The 18,251-nt window shown below is 38.8% G+C and overlaps 1 protein-coding gene across 1 annotated transcript in view; it reads left to right on the forward strand.

Annotated features, from left to right (window-relative positions):
• Positions 1–18,251, forward strand: part of LOC103466206 (neural-cadherin-like) — a 133,468-nt gene that overhangs the window by 56,576 nt on the left and 58,641 nt on the right. Inside the window, exons 6-10 of the mRNA XM_008411644.2 lie at positions 2,131–2,380; positions 11,753–11,895; positions 13,519–13,691; positions 16,629–16,797; positions 17,407–17,577. Coding sequence (XP_008409866.1) covers positions 2,131–2,380; positions 11,753–11,895; positions 13,519–13,691; positions 16,629–16,797; positions 17,407–17,577 — 906 coding nt within the window. The remainder of the gene's footprint in view (positions 1–2,130; positions 2,381–11,752; positions 11,896–13,518; positions 13,692–16,628; positions 16,798–17,406; positions 17,578–18,251) is intronic.

An 18,251-nucleotide genomic window follows, 5' to 3' on the forward strand; every position in this document is an offset into this window, starting at 1 on the left:
TCTAACAATAAATCAGGCAAAAACTCCTCTTTTTGGTCCGCTTGGATTATGAACACAATTAACATTTGTAGAGTTTCATCAGACATTCCTCCAAAATGTAAGATCTTTTGCAAAGTGCAGTCTTGSTTTTCAAATTGCCTCTGAAATAGTGACATCTTCKCTGAGTGACCTTTTAGCCAGCATCTTCACAAGGTTTGCTACTTTTGTTTTGCTGTTGACTATTTGCACCAAAACTTGTTTATCGCCTATAAATGTTTGAAAAGATGAACGTGACACCATAAGTCATCAGAAAATTGAGCCAGACTTGTGAAGGTCAACAACTMTTTTTCTGCTGTCTTGGCTGATATTTTTGTTTTTAATTTTTCAATCATCTCAGGCAAGTTASTCAGTGAAGCAACGTGTTTGAGGTTTTGCCTTGAAATGCTTTCACAGGTATGTTTCCAGTTAACTCAAATACCGTGAACTGACCTATCAAAACTTTGCATGACATCGTCCAGGCTCTCCAAAATGTTGAAAGGCACAGTGATCTCGGCCATATGCGAACTTCAAAATTGAAACGCAGAAATTGAAATTAAAACTTGTCACATTCACAACTCTCCGTAAAGCGCATTTAAATATCTTGTTTGAACTATATCATTAGTTATATTTTGTAAGTGTTCAACATTTTCTCTCTTTTTTGTTTTTTTTTTCCCTCTGGGGTTTTGTTTTGTAAATGCAATAATAATTACAATTGGATTACTGAACTGGTGAGTGAATGAATGCTATGGAATAGGAGCACTTAGGAGTACTGCTKGATATATTAGCTTGAAGGAGATCAATAAGATATAGAGAGACAACATTGCTGATGACCTTGAAAGTATGAAGTAAGATTTTTGTAATGGCTTCAATGCTCAAAGCCTCAAGGAGGATAATTTATTAGATTGTTTTATTACCTCAACAAATCAAATATTAATTGACTAACTTCATTTTGAATTCACTCTGATTATTTTTGATTATTAAGTTTGACCATCTAAAACATTTAAGTGCAGAAAAAAGGAAAAACACAGAATAGTTGTTGGGGAAAACGGACTATAAATCAAAAAATGTATTCAGAAAACAATAAAATRTAGAGTATAAATGGATACCACATAGAAATAGTTGAACATGAAAATCCAGCTATAAGAGAAAATGATTAATAGGTTAGTAGAAAAAAGTGAAAGTGAAAGAATCAATTTGAAGGAGAGAAAAGAAGCTTGATCTTTAAATAAACTCAATCCCAGCTAGAAGGAGTGGGCAGAATTGTGAACAGACAGAAGTAGAGGGAATTTGTTAATCTGGAGGACTGCTCTGCTAACCAATAAAATATCAAAGATTTGAGTCACTGAGAGAAAGAAAATCAGCTTTTCACTATCAGTGTGTCCCCACGGGGCAAAGGCCCACTGAAGTTGACGACAAAGTAGATTAAACTCACAGAAGAGCTTTTATTAGAGAAGTGTAAAGGAAATGCAGAATTTCAGTCTCTTTAACATTTAATGAGTCAGTGAAATTATACGAGCCAAATTAAAAGAGTATCATAAATTACCAGATGTGATTTGTTTTACAAGGTGCTAAGACGAAACAAGAACGAGACATTAACACATGGAGGCTGCACGTGATGCTTGACATGCAGCAAATAAAAACACATCAAAGTAAATTGATGTATCCAAGTGTTAGGAGCTGGCAGGGATGTGTGTGTGTGTGTTAAACGGAGAGTTTAAGTGAAATTCACAGTGGTTGCGGCTGCGCTCTCTGGAAAAAATCTCATCACACATCAGAGGCAAAGCTATAGTTTTTCTGTGTAATTACCTTAGAATATAATCATTTCCAGCCAGGCATACACACATAAGTGCTGTTCATTTAATTATTTCTTTTCCATGTCTTTAAGCCAATTTTGGCAAATGATGGTAATCAGTCTAGCAAGGAGCATTTTGTGTTCTAATAATTGTAGCTGTCTGAAYTTWTGATTTATTACATGTTATGCAAGGCCATAAAGGGATAATGATCTACAAAGATGTGAAAATATTCATCTGCACATGCCATGCCATCGCTTTTTTCTTTTTTTTCATTAACTGCTAACTGATTATCCTGATGTCATGTGCTCCATTTTGACAGTTTTAGCCACAGACTGTGACTCAGGATTAAATGCAGAGCTCACCTATTACACCCTGAGCCCGGATTTCAGCATTTCACCCCATGGGACTGTTTTTCCTGCGAGGCGGCTTGACTATGAGAGGCCTAACCATTTGTATGAGTTTGTGGTGATGGCAGTGGACAGCGGGGATGAGCCTCATTCTGGCACCGCCACGGTTCGCGTGAGGATGGCTAATGTCAACGACGAGGCTCCTGAATTCTCTCAGCCTGTGTGAGTTTCTTTATTCATTTGCATTTAAAGAACACAATCTTATTCKTTTGGGCATATTTATGKGAAAGTTGAAGMTTGTAACCTTATTTGTGTTCTTTTACACAARCTGGAAGTATATGGATACACARTTCCATCAAAATGTGTTGGCACAGCTGGTAAAGATGTGTAAAAAGCATGAAATAAGTTTCATATTTAACTGCAGTACCATACCCTTAAAGACCTTGTAAAACTTCAACTTTAAAACGAGTACATTCACTTAGTGCCAAAAAAATCCCATCTTAAGAGACAACTGAGCTGCAAAATTGCTTGTGAAAAACTTGCTGATACCTCTAACAATAATGGTAAAATAAAATAAATGAATCATTGTTTTTAAATGTATTCCATAATTTTTTTGTGTGTGTTTCTAGGGACTTTTAATTATCAATCCAAAACTTTCTGCATAAACATGACATGACATAGGGGCCTATTACTAATAGGCCAGCTGCCAGTGGCCTATTACTTTTAGCCACTGGCAGCTGGGCAAGAAGTCTATTCTGCCTCCATGCACATTTAGCAGGATGGAAATGGAGGCAAAAAAATCAAAAGTCCAAAGCTCAATGATTTAAGAACCGCAGCAAAGACCGGCATCTAGGAGTCACAAAGTCTCCATAACAATTATTAAATATGAATGGGTTGTTTGGGAGGCATATACCAGGAGAAAGCCGTTTTTTTCTCCTACTGTCACAAATGTTAACATAGTTTGCGATTCTCTGCTGTGAATTTAACTGGAGCTATATGCTTTGGTTTAATGAAATTAAGATTAAACTTTTCAACTACAAATACYGCAGGTGAGTTTGGCACAAAAAAGATAGAAGTATTTACCAGCAGTGGTACGAAAAATTGTGCCACCTTTAAATACATTRATGATTTTATTCCCCACACTTAATAAATGTACTCAAATTAAAKAATTTTTATTGTAGAAAAGTATCCCACTCTAGAAAAAAAACAAATGATAGTTTAGAGCTTTTCCATGTTTGCCAATAAATGTGTTATAGATATTTTCCAAGTATATTTTTTTAAGTATTTGCCCTGATAATGCATAAATTGTATTTCTGTCATTTAAATAATCTTCCTTATGGGGACTAAAAAATCGTCGATTTCATAGCTGCATTTTAGGAGAATAGCTGTGCACTTAAGAATTCCTGCTGAATTCTCCTTTCTTCTCCTTTCTGTCACACTAACAATAAACAAAAATGACACCGTGCCACTGGAAACCACGCATGCTCATGCCATCACACTGCCTCCGCTTGTTTTACATGTTAAGCTTCTATTCATGAGCTGCTCCGAGCCTTCCGCCTACTTTGTTCCCAATTGTTAATCTGGTACATGTTGACCTAAGTTTGATGTCTCCAAAGACAGCTGCTTCAGAACTTTTTTGGCTTTTTAAGATGTTTTGTTGGCAAAATCTAATCTGATCTTTTTCTTTTCTTGGGGCTGACAAATTTGTATCCTTTGATGCATCGTGCTCCTATTATGCCTTTTCATCGTCTTTGACTCAATAAGTGATGTTTACCTACTAACTGTTTGCCACTTGCAGTGATAGAATTCTTTGATAATCCGTTCTGTGGACCTTAAGGACCTCTGCGGTTTCTCAGCTAAAGGATATCTGTACAAAACACTCCATGCTTGTTGCTGCACATGGTAAAAATGTCAAATGAATCCATCCTTTATTGTTGTAGTATAATCTCTCCCATATAAACTAAGCGTTTATATTTTCACGAAATCAGTGGTCCCACAATTAATTGCACCCATAAAGGTTTATTAAAAATAAATGATAATAGGGGGTGCTGTGGTGGCGCAGGGGCAAAGCACAACCCATGTATTGAGGCCTTAGTCCTCATGCCGGTTTTCCAGCCTGGCGACATTTGCCGCATGTCTTCCTGCGATCTCATAACCCTCTTTCCTGTCAAACTACTTTCAAATAAARGCCACTAGAACCAACAAAACCTTTAAAATAAATGATCATTTAAAAAAAAACTGTAGATGAACTAGTTTCTCTGTGAAATAAAGTTAGACACAGTGGTACATTTTATAGCCACCGTCTACTTCCTAAGATCCAAGTTTACATTTTCACAATGCACAGCGAGAAAAATAAGATGATGGGTGTAGTATAAAAGAATCTAAAAGACATATTTAGGACTGCAGCAGACCTGACAACTTGGGATTGTCAGGTATCCATTATCCAATTAAACAAAACTGGTTGGTTGAGACACAGGGTTCTGTACAAAGTGATTTGTGACTAGCTAGACATTTGTCGCAAAGTTTTTTTGCAGAAGTGCACTCGGAGAGCAGTGTTGATATTTAGCTTCAAATAGTTCTCTTTCACTATCTGCATTTTGTATCTGCAGGAGACATGAATATTTTTCAGGAATGTTTATCTGACACRGTGAGGAATTGTGTACATTTATACGACTCTTCATTAAATAACTACTGTRATAATAAGACTATCAAACAGCTAAAAACTTCTGGGTGGAAATTGTTTATTGCTTGTTTAAGGATCCCCTTTAGTCTCTTCCRTAGTAGAGACTATTTTTCCTGGGGTCCACACCAAACATTACAATAAAAACATCCTTTACAAGGCAATGTTGTTGTCCACTGAGGACGCTGTCTGCAGAAAAGTGTGGCACTCTCTCTACGACTGTTTTGTAAAAGCAAAACAGAGGATGCAGGAAGGGAGGGGATGCAGGTGGGACGCCCCTACCTGCAGGAACCCCCTACCTGCAGGAACCCCTGCAGGGGTTCCTGCAGGTAGGGGTGTGATGTACAATAAATCAAAACGGGTGTCCCACAGGTGTTCTGCACCGTTGTGTGAAAAGTGTTCACAATCACGTGACTGCGGCTTTGACTGTTCAGCTTCATATGAAGCATGTGGGAGTTTTAACTTCAGATGTTTTCTTTAGAATAATGCAACTAAGATACAGACTTTTAGCGACAAACACTCAAAGTGGGTTTGATATCAGATAAACAAGAAATATGAGGAAAAGAATCTGATGATTAGTGTTATGTATGGTGGATGAACTGTGCAGCTCTGAGCCCGTTTCTGTTTGAAAGAGGAACTGTTTGGGGGCGTGCCATAATAAACTTTTGCACTGTTGGAATGTTTTAAATAAAAAAATCAGCTGAAAGAAAACTAGAAATAGGCCATCATTTGGACTTTTATCGGTATGATTCAAATTATCTACCTAAATCTGCATAGAAATAGTTCAGCAGACAGAATTTATACATTTTTGTGGCACTCTTAACACTCTTAACGTGTCATTCCATTCTTACTTAATATGCTGAAAGRGTGTCTTCATCAGGGATGTAATTAAGGGTGAAGGATGATGTTTATTACTACTAGGCTCTAGCTTCCCATATGAAATTGTAGAATAATTTGATTAAATTGTACATATTAAATTGCAAGGAAAAGAAGTTGRCTAAATTGGACTTTATGTACCTATTCTCCATTTTTATCTTAATTTTCTATTTTTGATAAACATAATAAATAACACCTTTATGAACTTATTTGACTAGGGTATAATCTTTTTCTAGGAGTCTTGATTTAGCCAACCAATATGTTTTTCTCTCATTGCTTTCTCGAACCTCTTTTACTTGCATTGATGGTGCCTTTTACTGCATGTTGCAGTCACTGCTTACGAATGCAAGAGGCGCTTAGAACTTGATTAGACAATTGCTAAAGAAATTGCAAGGGGACTGCTGAAACTGCCTGTCCTCTAGTAAGTGCCAAAAAAGTTTAGTCTGAATCTATTAACGTGTTTGTTGACAAAACAGAGACAAGGGAACATGCTGATTCTCAAACATCAATTTCAGAGCAACGTTCAACCTAACTCTGAAAGAAAATCACTAGATATTTGTCTTGAACTGTTTTTATTTTCAGGAAATCCATAGCTCATAATGAAAATATTTTGTTACCGTGAGCTTAACAAGGCCTGCCTGCTTACAGCAGTGTGACATTTATTGTAATGGTGTAAAATATGAACACAGGTAGAGATAAAAACAGAATAACCTTTAGGTTGTCTAGTACAATCCTGCTCTCATTTTGTTTTGGAGTTAGTTAATGGGGCAGCTGAATGTATTTTTTTCTGTTTTTGGAGGCTTCGAATACACAACCAATATCTGGCAGCATAAATTAGTAGCAATGAACTATTGTAAAAATAAATMAATAAATARAACTTTTCTGTTAATTCTTTTTGTAATTGGTACAAAAGAAAGTTGTTTTTATTAGAAATGTATCAAAAAACGACTCTGCTTTTGCCTTGGTTCTACTCATTAAAGAGCCGTAATTGCATTTTAACTTGTAATATATACAGTACTTATACTATATGTATTATTTTTGTGTATAACATTTCACACAGCAATACCTCTTCCAAATAACCTCTCAGAAAACAAGGTTTTTCTTACACTGATTATGAAGCACTGTTTKATAATACAGGTTGAGCTCAGTAAATCAGAATATCATCAACAAGTGAAKGCATTTTGTAATTCAGTTCAAAGTTGTTACACACAAAGTGGTGTATTTCAAGCACTTATTTCTGCAAATCAATATGATTATGGCTCACAGCTTATGAAAATGTTTTTCTAAGAAAGTAAGAAATTTTACACGATGCATTAAAAAATAACAATGAAAGTATATATCGCACAGCATATGGGCTCAGTGACTTTTACATAAATTACTGCATCTATGTGGCATAGTATGGAGGCAGTGGTCTGTGGCCCCATTACTTGTGCCCTTTTTTCCTACCACTTCTTTTTTTTTCACTCATTTCTCACTTTCTTCTGTGTTTGGATACACTACTGTGTGAACAGCCAGCTTCTTAAGCAATGACCTTTTAAGGTTTACCTTTCTCGTGTCTACTGGACAAATGTCAGGTCAGCAGTTGTCTACATGATGGTATGCTTTGTTTTATTTTGATCCTGTGTAGTTTTATGTACATTTTCTACCAAGCCTATTTGTAGGACTTAATTTGCTTGAACAGAAATCAATGCTTGAAATAYTCTTAAATTAAGTTCAATTATTTAACTTAGTTTAAGTTAAATAAATTAACTTAAATTACAAAACAAATTAGTTTATTGGTGATATTCTAGTTTATTGCGATGCRCCTGTGCAGCTTGTGTATACATCGAACGCAAAAGCATCCAGCAAAGTCAGAGACATTGTTAATTTATTTTTACTGTTTCCATAAAATATTCTTTGTGTGTTTCCATTAGCTTGTAAATCTTGTTGTGGTTGAGCATTTCTGTTGCTTGAGTCTCAATCATGGACTGATTTCAGCTCCAAAGATCAATGCTAGCCACCAAAATGAAAAGGTTAAATAATGCACCAGGTCTTACCCCTGATCCACCAGCTGATCACATCTCATTATGTCAAAGCCAGCAGACTAGTTGCATCACAGATGGATGGGACGTTACATCACGTATCTCAGACCTGCCTCCCTTCGGGCGATTCATTGCAGTGATGTTAGACGCTGACAGTCTCGTCGTAAACGACCGCTAAGACAAACTCAATATGTTTGTTAGCTGTTTTAATCACTGCCATCTGGCATCAAAACATTCTGTTGTTCATTTCTCTCACAATCCCAGACAAATATCGTGGCGGATTGAAGCAATCGCACATACCCCTACGGGTTATTTTTTATTTTTTTTGCACCTTCTCTAAAGGTATGCAGTAATCTGACATATGGATGCAATTCACACTGTCACCACCGGCCTTTTTGGCACAGCTGAAAGAGTGGGTGGGCTGCAACTGTCACTGTGACTCCGCTGCATTTGTTTTCTCTGGATGAGTGAGCTTCTTGACCTGCCAGTCATTTTTTTTTTTCAGTGACCTCTTTAGACTACTGTTGCAGACCTCCACTGCATGCTCTTGTTGTCTTGTTGGGGCGTCCGTCTCGGTGGGTGGGCGGACACGCAGCTAAACAAACAGGTGGGCAGAGAGGTGGAGAGTTGGGCAGGCGAACATAGAGCTCGGAGGAAAATCACGCGGAAACATGGATGCAGGCGAGCCTGTGGAGAATACCAAAAGCGGAAAACAGACAGAAGACAGCCTGTCAGATATGCAGATATAGAGAGCAGCCTGCCGGCATTCAGACAAATACTCCTGCCAGACAAGCTGCAGACTGATAGAAATGCAGGCATTATTCCAGATACTGTGTGTTGGGTGCTTTGTCATTGCGTGGCTTAGTGAGATGTAGATATATGCTACAAGGGAAGACATGAAAATCCTGTCCAAAAACAGCACATGTAAGGGCCGAAGAGATGTACAGTATTTTATTCATGAAATTATTCTTCAGCTCAAACTAATTGTGACATTTGTAAAGGGAACATGAGCAGACAGACTTATGTTTCTTGGCATGTCCTGTCAGTTTGCATTTGAATAAGTGGTAGAAAGGCTAAAACAGATTGATGTAATGGAAGGACAGGCACGCGGGCCAAAGAAATGCAAACAGGCAGATGTCTCGGCCAGCAGACAGACAGGAAGGCGTGCTCTTTCTGAGCCGAGCGCAACTTCACAGTTGACTGAGACGCTTTAGGAAGTAACGTGGAGGGAGTGAATGTGTCTTATCCGGGAGAAGCTGAGAAGAGGTGGCCTTTGAGCCGGGTGACGGATTACAGGTCACTCATGCTGCCACGGAGATTGCTGTGGCTGGCGGAGATGAATCGCCTATCAGCATTCTCCTGTAAACCATCAATCACCCCCCCGCCACCTCCCCTCACCACAGACGCCAACACCCCACCCCATGCACATATACTTACACGCTTTAGCAGCAGAAATGGCACCAAATCTCACAGTGGATGAGTTCTGCTGACGAGTCAGCTGAAACTCAGCGAGAACGCCGCCCCCTCTTATATTCTGCTTTTCTTTATCAGCCATACTCTTTTATCCTCTCTCTTTTTTCCCTTCTCACCCCCACATATCACTTTTACTGTCATTTCAGTCTCAGCCTTCGCCTTTGTCACCTGCTCCTTACCTCACCTCTTTTTTCCTGTTTCACTACAGCTCAGCTTCCCTCCCAGTCACAGGGTTCATCTCCACCCCACAGTTCTTTGTGCCACAGCGGTATATCAGTCTCCTGTGTCTCACCGGCCATCTTTGCTGCCCAGCACAACAGAGATGGCAAATCACTGCTGACATTTTAAAAGGCACTGGATCAAATGGCCCACAGTGGGCCGGGCTTGAAGAAGCAGCATTTGTTCAATGACTTCAACATCCCAGCAGACATTATCATTTGTCTCAGCTGTGGCCGGCTAAGAGGACAGGTTAAATCATTGTGACAAGTAAAAGCCACAACCATACGTCTAATCAGCCTGCTGATGCTTTGGTTAGTGCATTAATTCATGTCGTCTGTCTTTCTGTGTTATGTCGTCTGCTCATGAATTGCATGCGGATTTACGGGCCACGTTTTGTTTTATGTTGGTCAATTTTATCTCATTATGTCTATACAGTTCCAGTTTTTGCACCTTTATGGATTTCTTCAGTTTTTTTGCATTAAGCTAGACAAAAATCWGCCAGAAAAAAARAWTTTTAAATTATAATTTTATTTTATGTTTTGCGAGTCTCAGTTGTAGTCGATGTCTGGGATTCATCTGTAAGAAGTAAAGCGAGAGATTTCCAAAGTGAAAACCACTGCTAAGCAAAATGGAAACAAAGACCAACCTCAAATTGACCAAAAATGTGTCAGTGTTCTCGACWTTCCCAAAATTTGAACAAAAGGCTGTTTTTGTGAGGTCTGGGTTCTTTTACAATAGGCTAAAATCCAACAGTACTTTTCAGAAAAACAGAATTAYAACGACAGTCAAACATGAACTGTGATGGTCTGTGGTTGCTTTGTTTCCTCAGAATGAATTTCACTCTCTACCTGAAAATCCTGAAGGAGGARGTCCCTCCATCAATTTTTCATTCCTGAAAGCTTTTCAGTATGTCAAAAATATGCTAAAATTATTTCACATCAAAGTCAAAGACTCAGCCAGTTACTACAGATGCTTGATGGCAGCTTTTTTTAACCAAGGGTGCCATAAGTAAGCCATCGTGTTTCCTATAGGTTGGTTGGGATAAGGTCCTTCATCATGACAACGGATTTTTTAAAAACTTTTTTCAGATGATCTTATTCAAATATTAACATTTCTCACAACACTGTAATTCACAGTTTCAATATTTAAAAATGTTATTGCTATTAAACTGTTTTATTACATTAAAAAAATCGACTCTATTACTTTTAGATAAGAACACTCAAAGCTGAGCTCTTGTACATCCCACTTCAATCAGAGRTCCTTAAGATGCTTTTTAAACTTGCCTGCTGTCTAGATCTGGCCTATTGAATCAATTGCACTCGAATTGAAAAGGCACCTGTCTGCAGTATATAAAACTTCTTACTGTGGATGTGTGAGTGCACATCAAGTCAAGTTGAGAATTGACTATACACCTATGATTGTGTCAGAAGTACAGAAAAGGAATGAAATAAGCACATCTGCCAGAATGTAAGCGTTTGAGATTGCAATTTGGAGTTTCTGGATTGTGCTGTCACAGACACTTGGTCAGAAAGGTTACCAACAAACCGAATGGTGAGCATGTGTTAGATAAAATGTTTTGGGTTTTTTCTCATTGAAATGTGCAGTAGAGAATGACGTCTGAAGAAACAAGAATTTTACCCTGATTTTCAGCGGTACATATGTACATAATTAGACATTGAGATTCATTTCGAGCTTGCTCCACCCCCTCCCTACCTGATYTGACCCTGAGTGGTGTTTTGTTATTGGACTTCTGCGTTGGCACCARGACACTTTAAGCCGCAGTTCGATAATCAACTTTGTTTGCAGCATCTCTTTATGACATTTGTTAGTGGACATAAAAAAAGCAAGTGAACATGGTGTACTCAAAGCTAATGCGCTACGACTTGGAAAAAGTCCTAATGCAAGCGAGGGATTTGAGAGAGTTAGACAGAGATCGAATTGTGATGGCAGTATGAATGGGTCAGGACTTTGTAAAAATTGTAGCTCTCATGAATGTGGCTGCTGTGCAGTGAGCAGTATTTATCAGATGAGATCTAAGAAAGAACAGCGGTGACTCCACAGCACTGTAACAGGCAGCCAAGGCTCACTTATGCCTGGTCCAATCCAACAGACTAGCTACTAAAGTTCAAATGATCAATCTTGGCTCTGAGAGAAAGCTGCCAGTGCAACGCAGATTGCTGCGTATGGCACTGAATTTCTGCAGACCAGTCAAGCTGAATTGTAATATCATGCCAGAATGGTGTAGGACTTGATTGTATCAATTCAACCAAATGCTTCATTTGTTCTGGTTCTCGCTATAACCCAGTTCTYTTTGAATCCTTGCAGATATCGAACATTTGTTTCCGAGGACGCCGGTCCCAACACTCTTGTTGCCACAGTCCTGGCCAAAGACCCAGATGGTGACAGTATAACCTACTCCATAACCGCAGGCAACGAAGAGGGCAACTTTGTCATTGACAGCCAGAAAGGTGATATTTCTTAATTTCCAGCCTGACATTATATTTTCACCTCTCAAACTAATGACAGGTTTTCTGTCAAATCAAATGCATTTTTTTTCTAACATGCTGCTGCTCCTGCAGARGTGTGTTAAATGCCCTCTGRTTTCAAAGTCAAAGCAGAATGAAAGTGAGACTTCTAATTTATAAACTACAAAWTCTTCTAAAGTGCTTTTTAAGTGACMCTCCCTATGTTATTAGGATTATGAATACATTCTATAACACTATTTGGCAATTTCCACACTTCTGTTGTGTTTTTTCATTTTTTTTTCCTTTTGGCTGGTGTAGAGAAAAAAACTGTTCCTGTGTTTTTCTGCTTTCTAGCATTGGTGACTGCACAGTTTATCTTTTTTATTTACCCTTTGATCCGAAACCAGTGGAAATCTCTGTGACATTTGTCACCCAACCCTTTCAATTCAATTTCACAACAACTGCTCTATCATAGCTCACAATCTCCAGGCTGTGCTCTGCCGGCTTCTCTTTCTTTTGTGTCATCTCTTTATATTCCTTTCCGTCCTCTCTCCATGTTCTCATAATAAAAATAAGTCTCTTATCTACATATCTTAATATTATAGTGTATCAATTTCTATAATTATCAAATGCATCTTTTCTTCCCAACTTCCTTACCTTTCTCTCTGCTTTAAACGTAAAACTYATGAAGACTCTCAAAAAAAAAAAGCTAAATTTAATACCTGGAGAASCTAGTGCTGCAATGACAAACAAGGTTGACATTTAAGGCGGGAAAATTACTGTGTACATCTTATAATTCACCTTTTTTAATGTACTGCCGTAGTAATGTCAGTGTCAGGTCTTGCCATTAATACATTATTCCCCACTCTGGTCTGCATGCAGCTGGAATTATAAGTTAAGTGGGAGGAAGAACAGTGAGGCACTTGCAACTGTGTGTATCAGCAAGCTGTATTGTCTTTAATCAAGTGCCTTAAAAAGAGATGAATAAAAATCCAACAAGAGAATGGGAAAAAAAAAAAGAAAACTCCCCATGCTCTCACTTCAATGACTCTCCTCCACATCACAGGCAGCTTGCTCGTCCTGCAACCTCTGATGTTTTTGCATTACTTTTGACAAGAAAGATGTTGACTCAGATGCACCATCCTTTTATCCGACCTTTTATCTTGACTGTTACATGAAAGCAGACAAAGGAGCCAAGAGGAACGGCTAATAGGCTTCTGCTGAGCTAGGTTGACTTGGAACCAGACTCTCCTCACTTCTTCCTTGTTTCCACTCAWATTCTTGAGCTGCCGGTGCATCTTCAGAGCAATTATTGTATCAGAAATGTACCAAAACCACAACTGTGAAATTAGTTTTTGGATGTATGCTGCATATCAGATTTTTTTTACCTGTGGACTTCCGTAAAGGTGCTTCCCCCACCCCTCTCTATTTTCCTCTTCAAACTGTGTAGAAAAATAGCTCCAGAAGGAATTGTCTGCTGCGTTTTAACGATAGCTGCTCCCTCACTAAGCAAGGCCAGTGTGGCAATAACGTCCTGCTTAATGACTAATGGAAGGAATGCACATACTTTATTAGGACGCAGCCTATTTTATGATGTGTATATTAATGGGTCTGAGCTCTCTGCAGGATTGATCCGTCTGCGCTCCACTCCCCTGCCAAAGCTTCAAGGCTTGGAGTACGTCCTGAACGTGACAGCCACAGATGACAATGCATCAGGCGGGCCGCACTCTCTCACCTCCACCGCCCGGGTCGTTGTTGGAGTTGATGACGTTAACAACAACAAGCCGATATTTGAGCAGGTGAGAATCTTTGCAAAACACAATAGCTGTGTTTGGCAATGCTTTAGTTGCTCCAATGTTGCTAGTAATTTATTTCAGAAATTACACTGAAATATTACACTATGCTCAACCATGTGGCAGCACTGGATCAAAGTGATGTCCTCTTTAATCTACCAGAACAATGTCAGGGATTTAACGTTGTGTTGCTGTTGTCAACATAAACGTTTGATCCAACATTATTGGTATTGTGAGGTTTTATTATGTATACTACAAGCCAAACATTTGGAAGCAAATTTATTCAAAAAAGAAGGATAACATAGTTTCATTGGTACTTTCCAACAAAATAGGCTGCTAAAAATAATACTAAGAGAAATGATTGAATTCAATGAAAGCAAAGCTTCCAGATGTTTTGCCCTTTTTGACCTTGTCTCTCAGTACTTCTTTGGAAACAGCTGATTTATAGATGAGCAATAAGAGACCACTTTCTCTTCCACCATATCAAATAGATAATAGTTAATGGGAAGCATGTACGATTTGCCACGTTTGTATTTTGTGCAAATTTCTTCTCCTTATGGCACCAGATTGATTCACCGTTTTGTTCATTTCTATCCATGTGTTACGGTTTTGTCCTAATCTACTTGTATTTCATACCAGGAAGCAAATCATTTTGTACCCATTTTCTATTCCCCACACCAGTCTGTATCCCTTTCAGTTGGGTAATATAATAAATTATGGTGAAGATTGTGGCTCAATGTTAAGTCTAGTTGTCTTGCTACCCAAAAGTTCAATTCCAGCTTCCACCCATCGTGTTTTGCAGTGTCCCTGGGTAAATCACTTCTGCACAYCATAATGTGAGTGCGACTSGCCAAATGTGGCAAGAGTGTAAAGCACTTTGAGGTGTTTGTATGACTAGAAAACCGCTGCATACATTCATTACATTTACCATTTAAATAATTTAAGAAATTCCCCCACCTAGTGTATAATTTAATTTAATCCTATGGGGTTTTCTAAATGTTTCATATTGCGAATTATTTCTACTGTGTGAGCATGCATTTCTGGTGCACTTTGTTTGCGTAAAGCAATTTGGCAGATGAGGATGCCTGATCAAACCAAAATAACTCTAAGTAACCGACTGCAAGTATATACTGTATTATTTATTGAAACAACATACACTTTTCTAAAAGAAGGCTGTGGATAGATTATGGAAAAGTACTTGAAATCATTATTTGTCAAAGGTGCTACATACATAGACCTAGTCATAAAGTGGAGAGCGTCTGCTCCAGGAACCTCATGGTCACATTTTTGCAGATTTTTGCATTTTAGGGCCATGAATTTCAGTGGGCACTGGAGGGGATGAGAATCTGAATGTAAATGGTCTGGATGGGAGCCACCTCCTTTACCTCTGAGGTCATGGTGCTGAGGCAGAGAAAAGGTGGACTGCTTCCTCCAGCTTGTGAACCAATCTGTTCCTCGAGTGGACAAGTTTTAGGATTGTGATTCCTTGTTTATCCTTGGCAGGATGGAATGGTGTAAGGATAGATAAATTGGGGCGTCATCTAATTTAAAGGCTGCGTTGCTCAGGTCTGTTGTGGCACAGAGGACCAAAGACAAAAAGAAAAAAGCGTTAATTTTACTGGTACATTTATGTTCGGACCTTCACCTCTGCTAATAAGATATGAATCAAGGCTGGAAAAACAATAGACCAGTGAAAGCAACTAACTGAGTTTGTTATGTATGGTGCCTGGTCTCAGTCTTACGGTGAAATCTCGAAAGAAGAACTGCCGTTAAGGTAGTATGGTCATGTGATCAGATTGTCCTTTGGACGCCTCATTTGGAGGCTTACCAGCCACGTCCCGCTAGGAAGAGATTCACAGCTAAATGAAGGACAGTATCTTTCTTCTGATCTAGGAATGCCTTGGAATCCTCCAGATTGTGGTGGAGAGTATCAAAAAAATGCCTGGCTTTTGCAACTCCACCATCTTCAGGCTGTTTATGTCTTCCTAATCTGCTTCTATGTTGCTGGAATCTTTGGAGACTTATCTGGAAACTGCAGAAATATAAAATGTCATTTTTTTTTTTTGGCAACTGGCTTAGACCTTGTTAGTGTCATCCATTTTCTCGTACGTCTGATTGTTTCTGTGAACTTCAGTTGCTCCTCTCCTTCCCCTCTCTAGCTCTCATTTTCTTGGAATTCTCATTTCCCAGGCTTCTCCCTCTCTCTGGTTTCCCATGGGTTTCGATTAGCCTGCACAACCCACTCTATCTTTAGGCAGTCTGTTGGGATTTCAATTAATTTATGAATAAAAGTGCAATATCATCACAATACACTACACCTGTCTAATGAACTTCCTCCCTAATTAGGAATGACTTGAACTTCGTAGATGACGCATTCACGTGGAGCCTGCTCTCCTGAGGTGTTTTTGGCCATATGAGAGCTATGCAACTTTTGTAAATATCAAGTTATGCTTTAGGTGTCAATGTGAGCGGCTACGGTTCGGCCCCTGCTCGCACCCTTTGATCCAGCTCATCTCTCTGTCCCTCTTGAACTCTTGTTTTCAATTTGTTTTTGTCTTTCATGGTCACTATCAAAAAACGTATCTTGCATATATATGGATGCAACGCAAGAAAACTCCAGAGGGACATTATTAATTTAGGGCATATGTTCATTAGGGGGAATAGATTGAAACTGTAGCCAAAGACCAAAGCTGTTCACTGTTAGCTCCTCAAAWAAATCAGTTCAAGTGATTTCTTTTACACAGTTGCATTCTTCTGGTTCTGCAATTAATCCGAGCTACTGTACCCGTCCTCCTGACCTGTAAACTGTTTGAAATTACTTTTTTTTTTATCCCTGTATTCTCATTAATGCAACGCCTTTTGACAGTATATGTACCAATTCTTCCTTGTATTATTTGTGTCTGCTTTGTCTCTTCCCCTCTCTCTCCCCGCTCTTTATCTCAGTGCCAGCAGTACCGTGAGCAGGCTTCAGTGCTGGAGAACCAGCCAGSGGGGACTTTTGTGTTGCAAGTGCATGCGGTGGATGCAGATGAGGGAGCAAATGGAAAAGTGAAATATGGCTTAATGCACAGAGACAGCGCCATGCCTGCCTTCAGAATCCACCCAGACACAGGTAGGGAGCTGTGGATTGTTGCAGGGCAGAATTGGTCTCAATTATACATGAAACACAGAGTACCGTGTAGACAGACAGATCTGCAGTTAAATGGTACCTGACGTCCGTAATGATCATTGTAAAACAAAATATAATGTGAGAGAAGACTTATGCGTAGAGCAGGCAGTCCTTAGATAAGATGTTAAATTATTTACAGGTTTAAAATGAGATGTCCGGTTTGTAAGAATACTAGTAACGAAACCTGTAGCTGAGCTGAGGTCTGACGAGGGTTATAGTTTCTCTTCTGTGTAAGAAACTGGTTGAACAAGACTGCTTGAAATGTTAATATGTGAAGTCATTATGTTATTCCATCAATCATTTTCTTTCAAGCTTTGGTTATCTCTTCTTCATCTTAATCACGAAGATACGCGGCTCTTCAATGGGAGGCTCGAATTGCTCAGAATAAATTAATAATTGTTTACTTGTCTCGATTTATGGATTGATGGATGGACGGACTCAAGTAAGAGAATTGGAAAACCACTGAATGGATGAGTGAATTTATAAGCAATCATGTGTGTATATTTGCCAGAGGGTTGATGAAGGGCCTTGATTATGCTTCTGACTTTACAGGAGTGATTGTGACAGCCCGGCGCTTCGACAGGGAGCGGCAGAGAGAGTATTCAATTACAGTAACGGCCACKGATTGGGCCGAGGAGCCGCTCATTGGCATCTGTCAACTTGCCATCCAGATACTGGACCAGAATGATAACAGCCCCAAGTTTGAGAATTTRCGCTACGAGTGTAAGTGTTAAACATATATTATTCATGWGCCAAAAATAGCAACACTGAAGCACCGTCAGAACGCCGAACAATACAGTCGTGAAAAGGCAGGGCAGAAGTCACAGTGCATGCCCTTTATCCTGTTTAATCGACCAATTTGAATTTAAAGAAGGGCAAACGAGGAGCATTACTTGGTGAATATTTGAAGAAAAGGTTTGATGACTTTAATGGCTAAAAATACAAATTATTTTTAGTTCACTATGTGTTGCTATGGCATGTCTTTTCATGTACAAACAAAAGATTTCAGCTCCTAGTTTTCTAATTCTCTAATTGATTATAGGTAATTAATAGTGGAGCACATCCATTTTAGCTTGGTTAAAATGTGCCAGAAAGGCCATTAGTCCAACTTTCTGCTAAAGTGTTTAATTGAAATGTAGATAGTTCAAGACAATAGAGTTTGTGAAAACCGTTTTGGCCAATACAAAAGCTGTGTCCACCCTTGATCACATTACCTCACTCAGTTGAAGTTTACTTACAATCATCACTGGCATGGATGTGATTTGAGGCTTTTCAGAATCGGAATTATTATTATTACTTTTTTTAATTTTAATGATTAATTTGAATCTTTAATTTTGGGACAGGAAAGATAGTAAAGTAAAGCATTTTAATATCAAGATTTAGGTGAATCTTGATAC

Source organism: Poecilia reticulata, linkage group LG6 (genome assembly GCF_000633615.1).
Source record: "Poecilia reticulata strain Guanapo linkage group LG6, Guppy_female_1.0+MT, whole genome shotgun sequence".
In the NCBI taxonomy this organism is placed as follows: domain Eukaryota; kingdom Metazoa; phylum Chordata; class Actinopteri; order Cyprinodontiformes; family Poeciliidae; genus Poecilia; species Poecilia reticulata.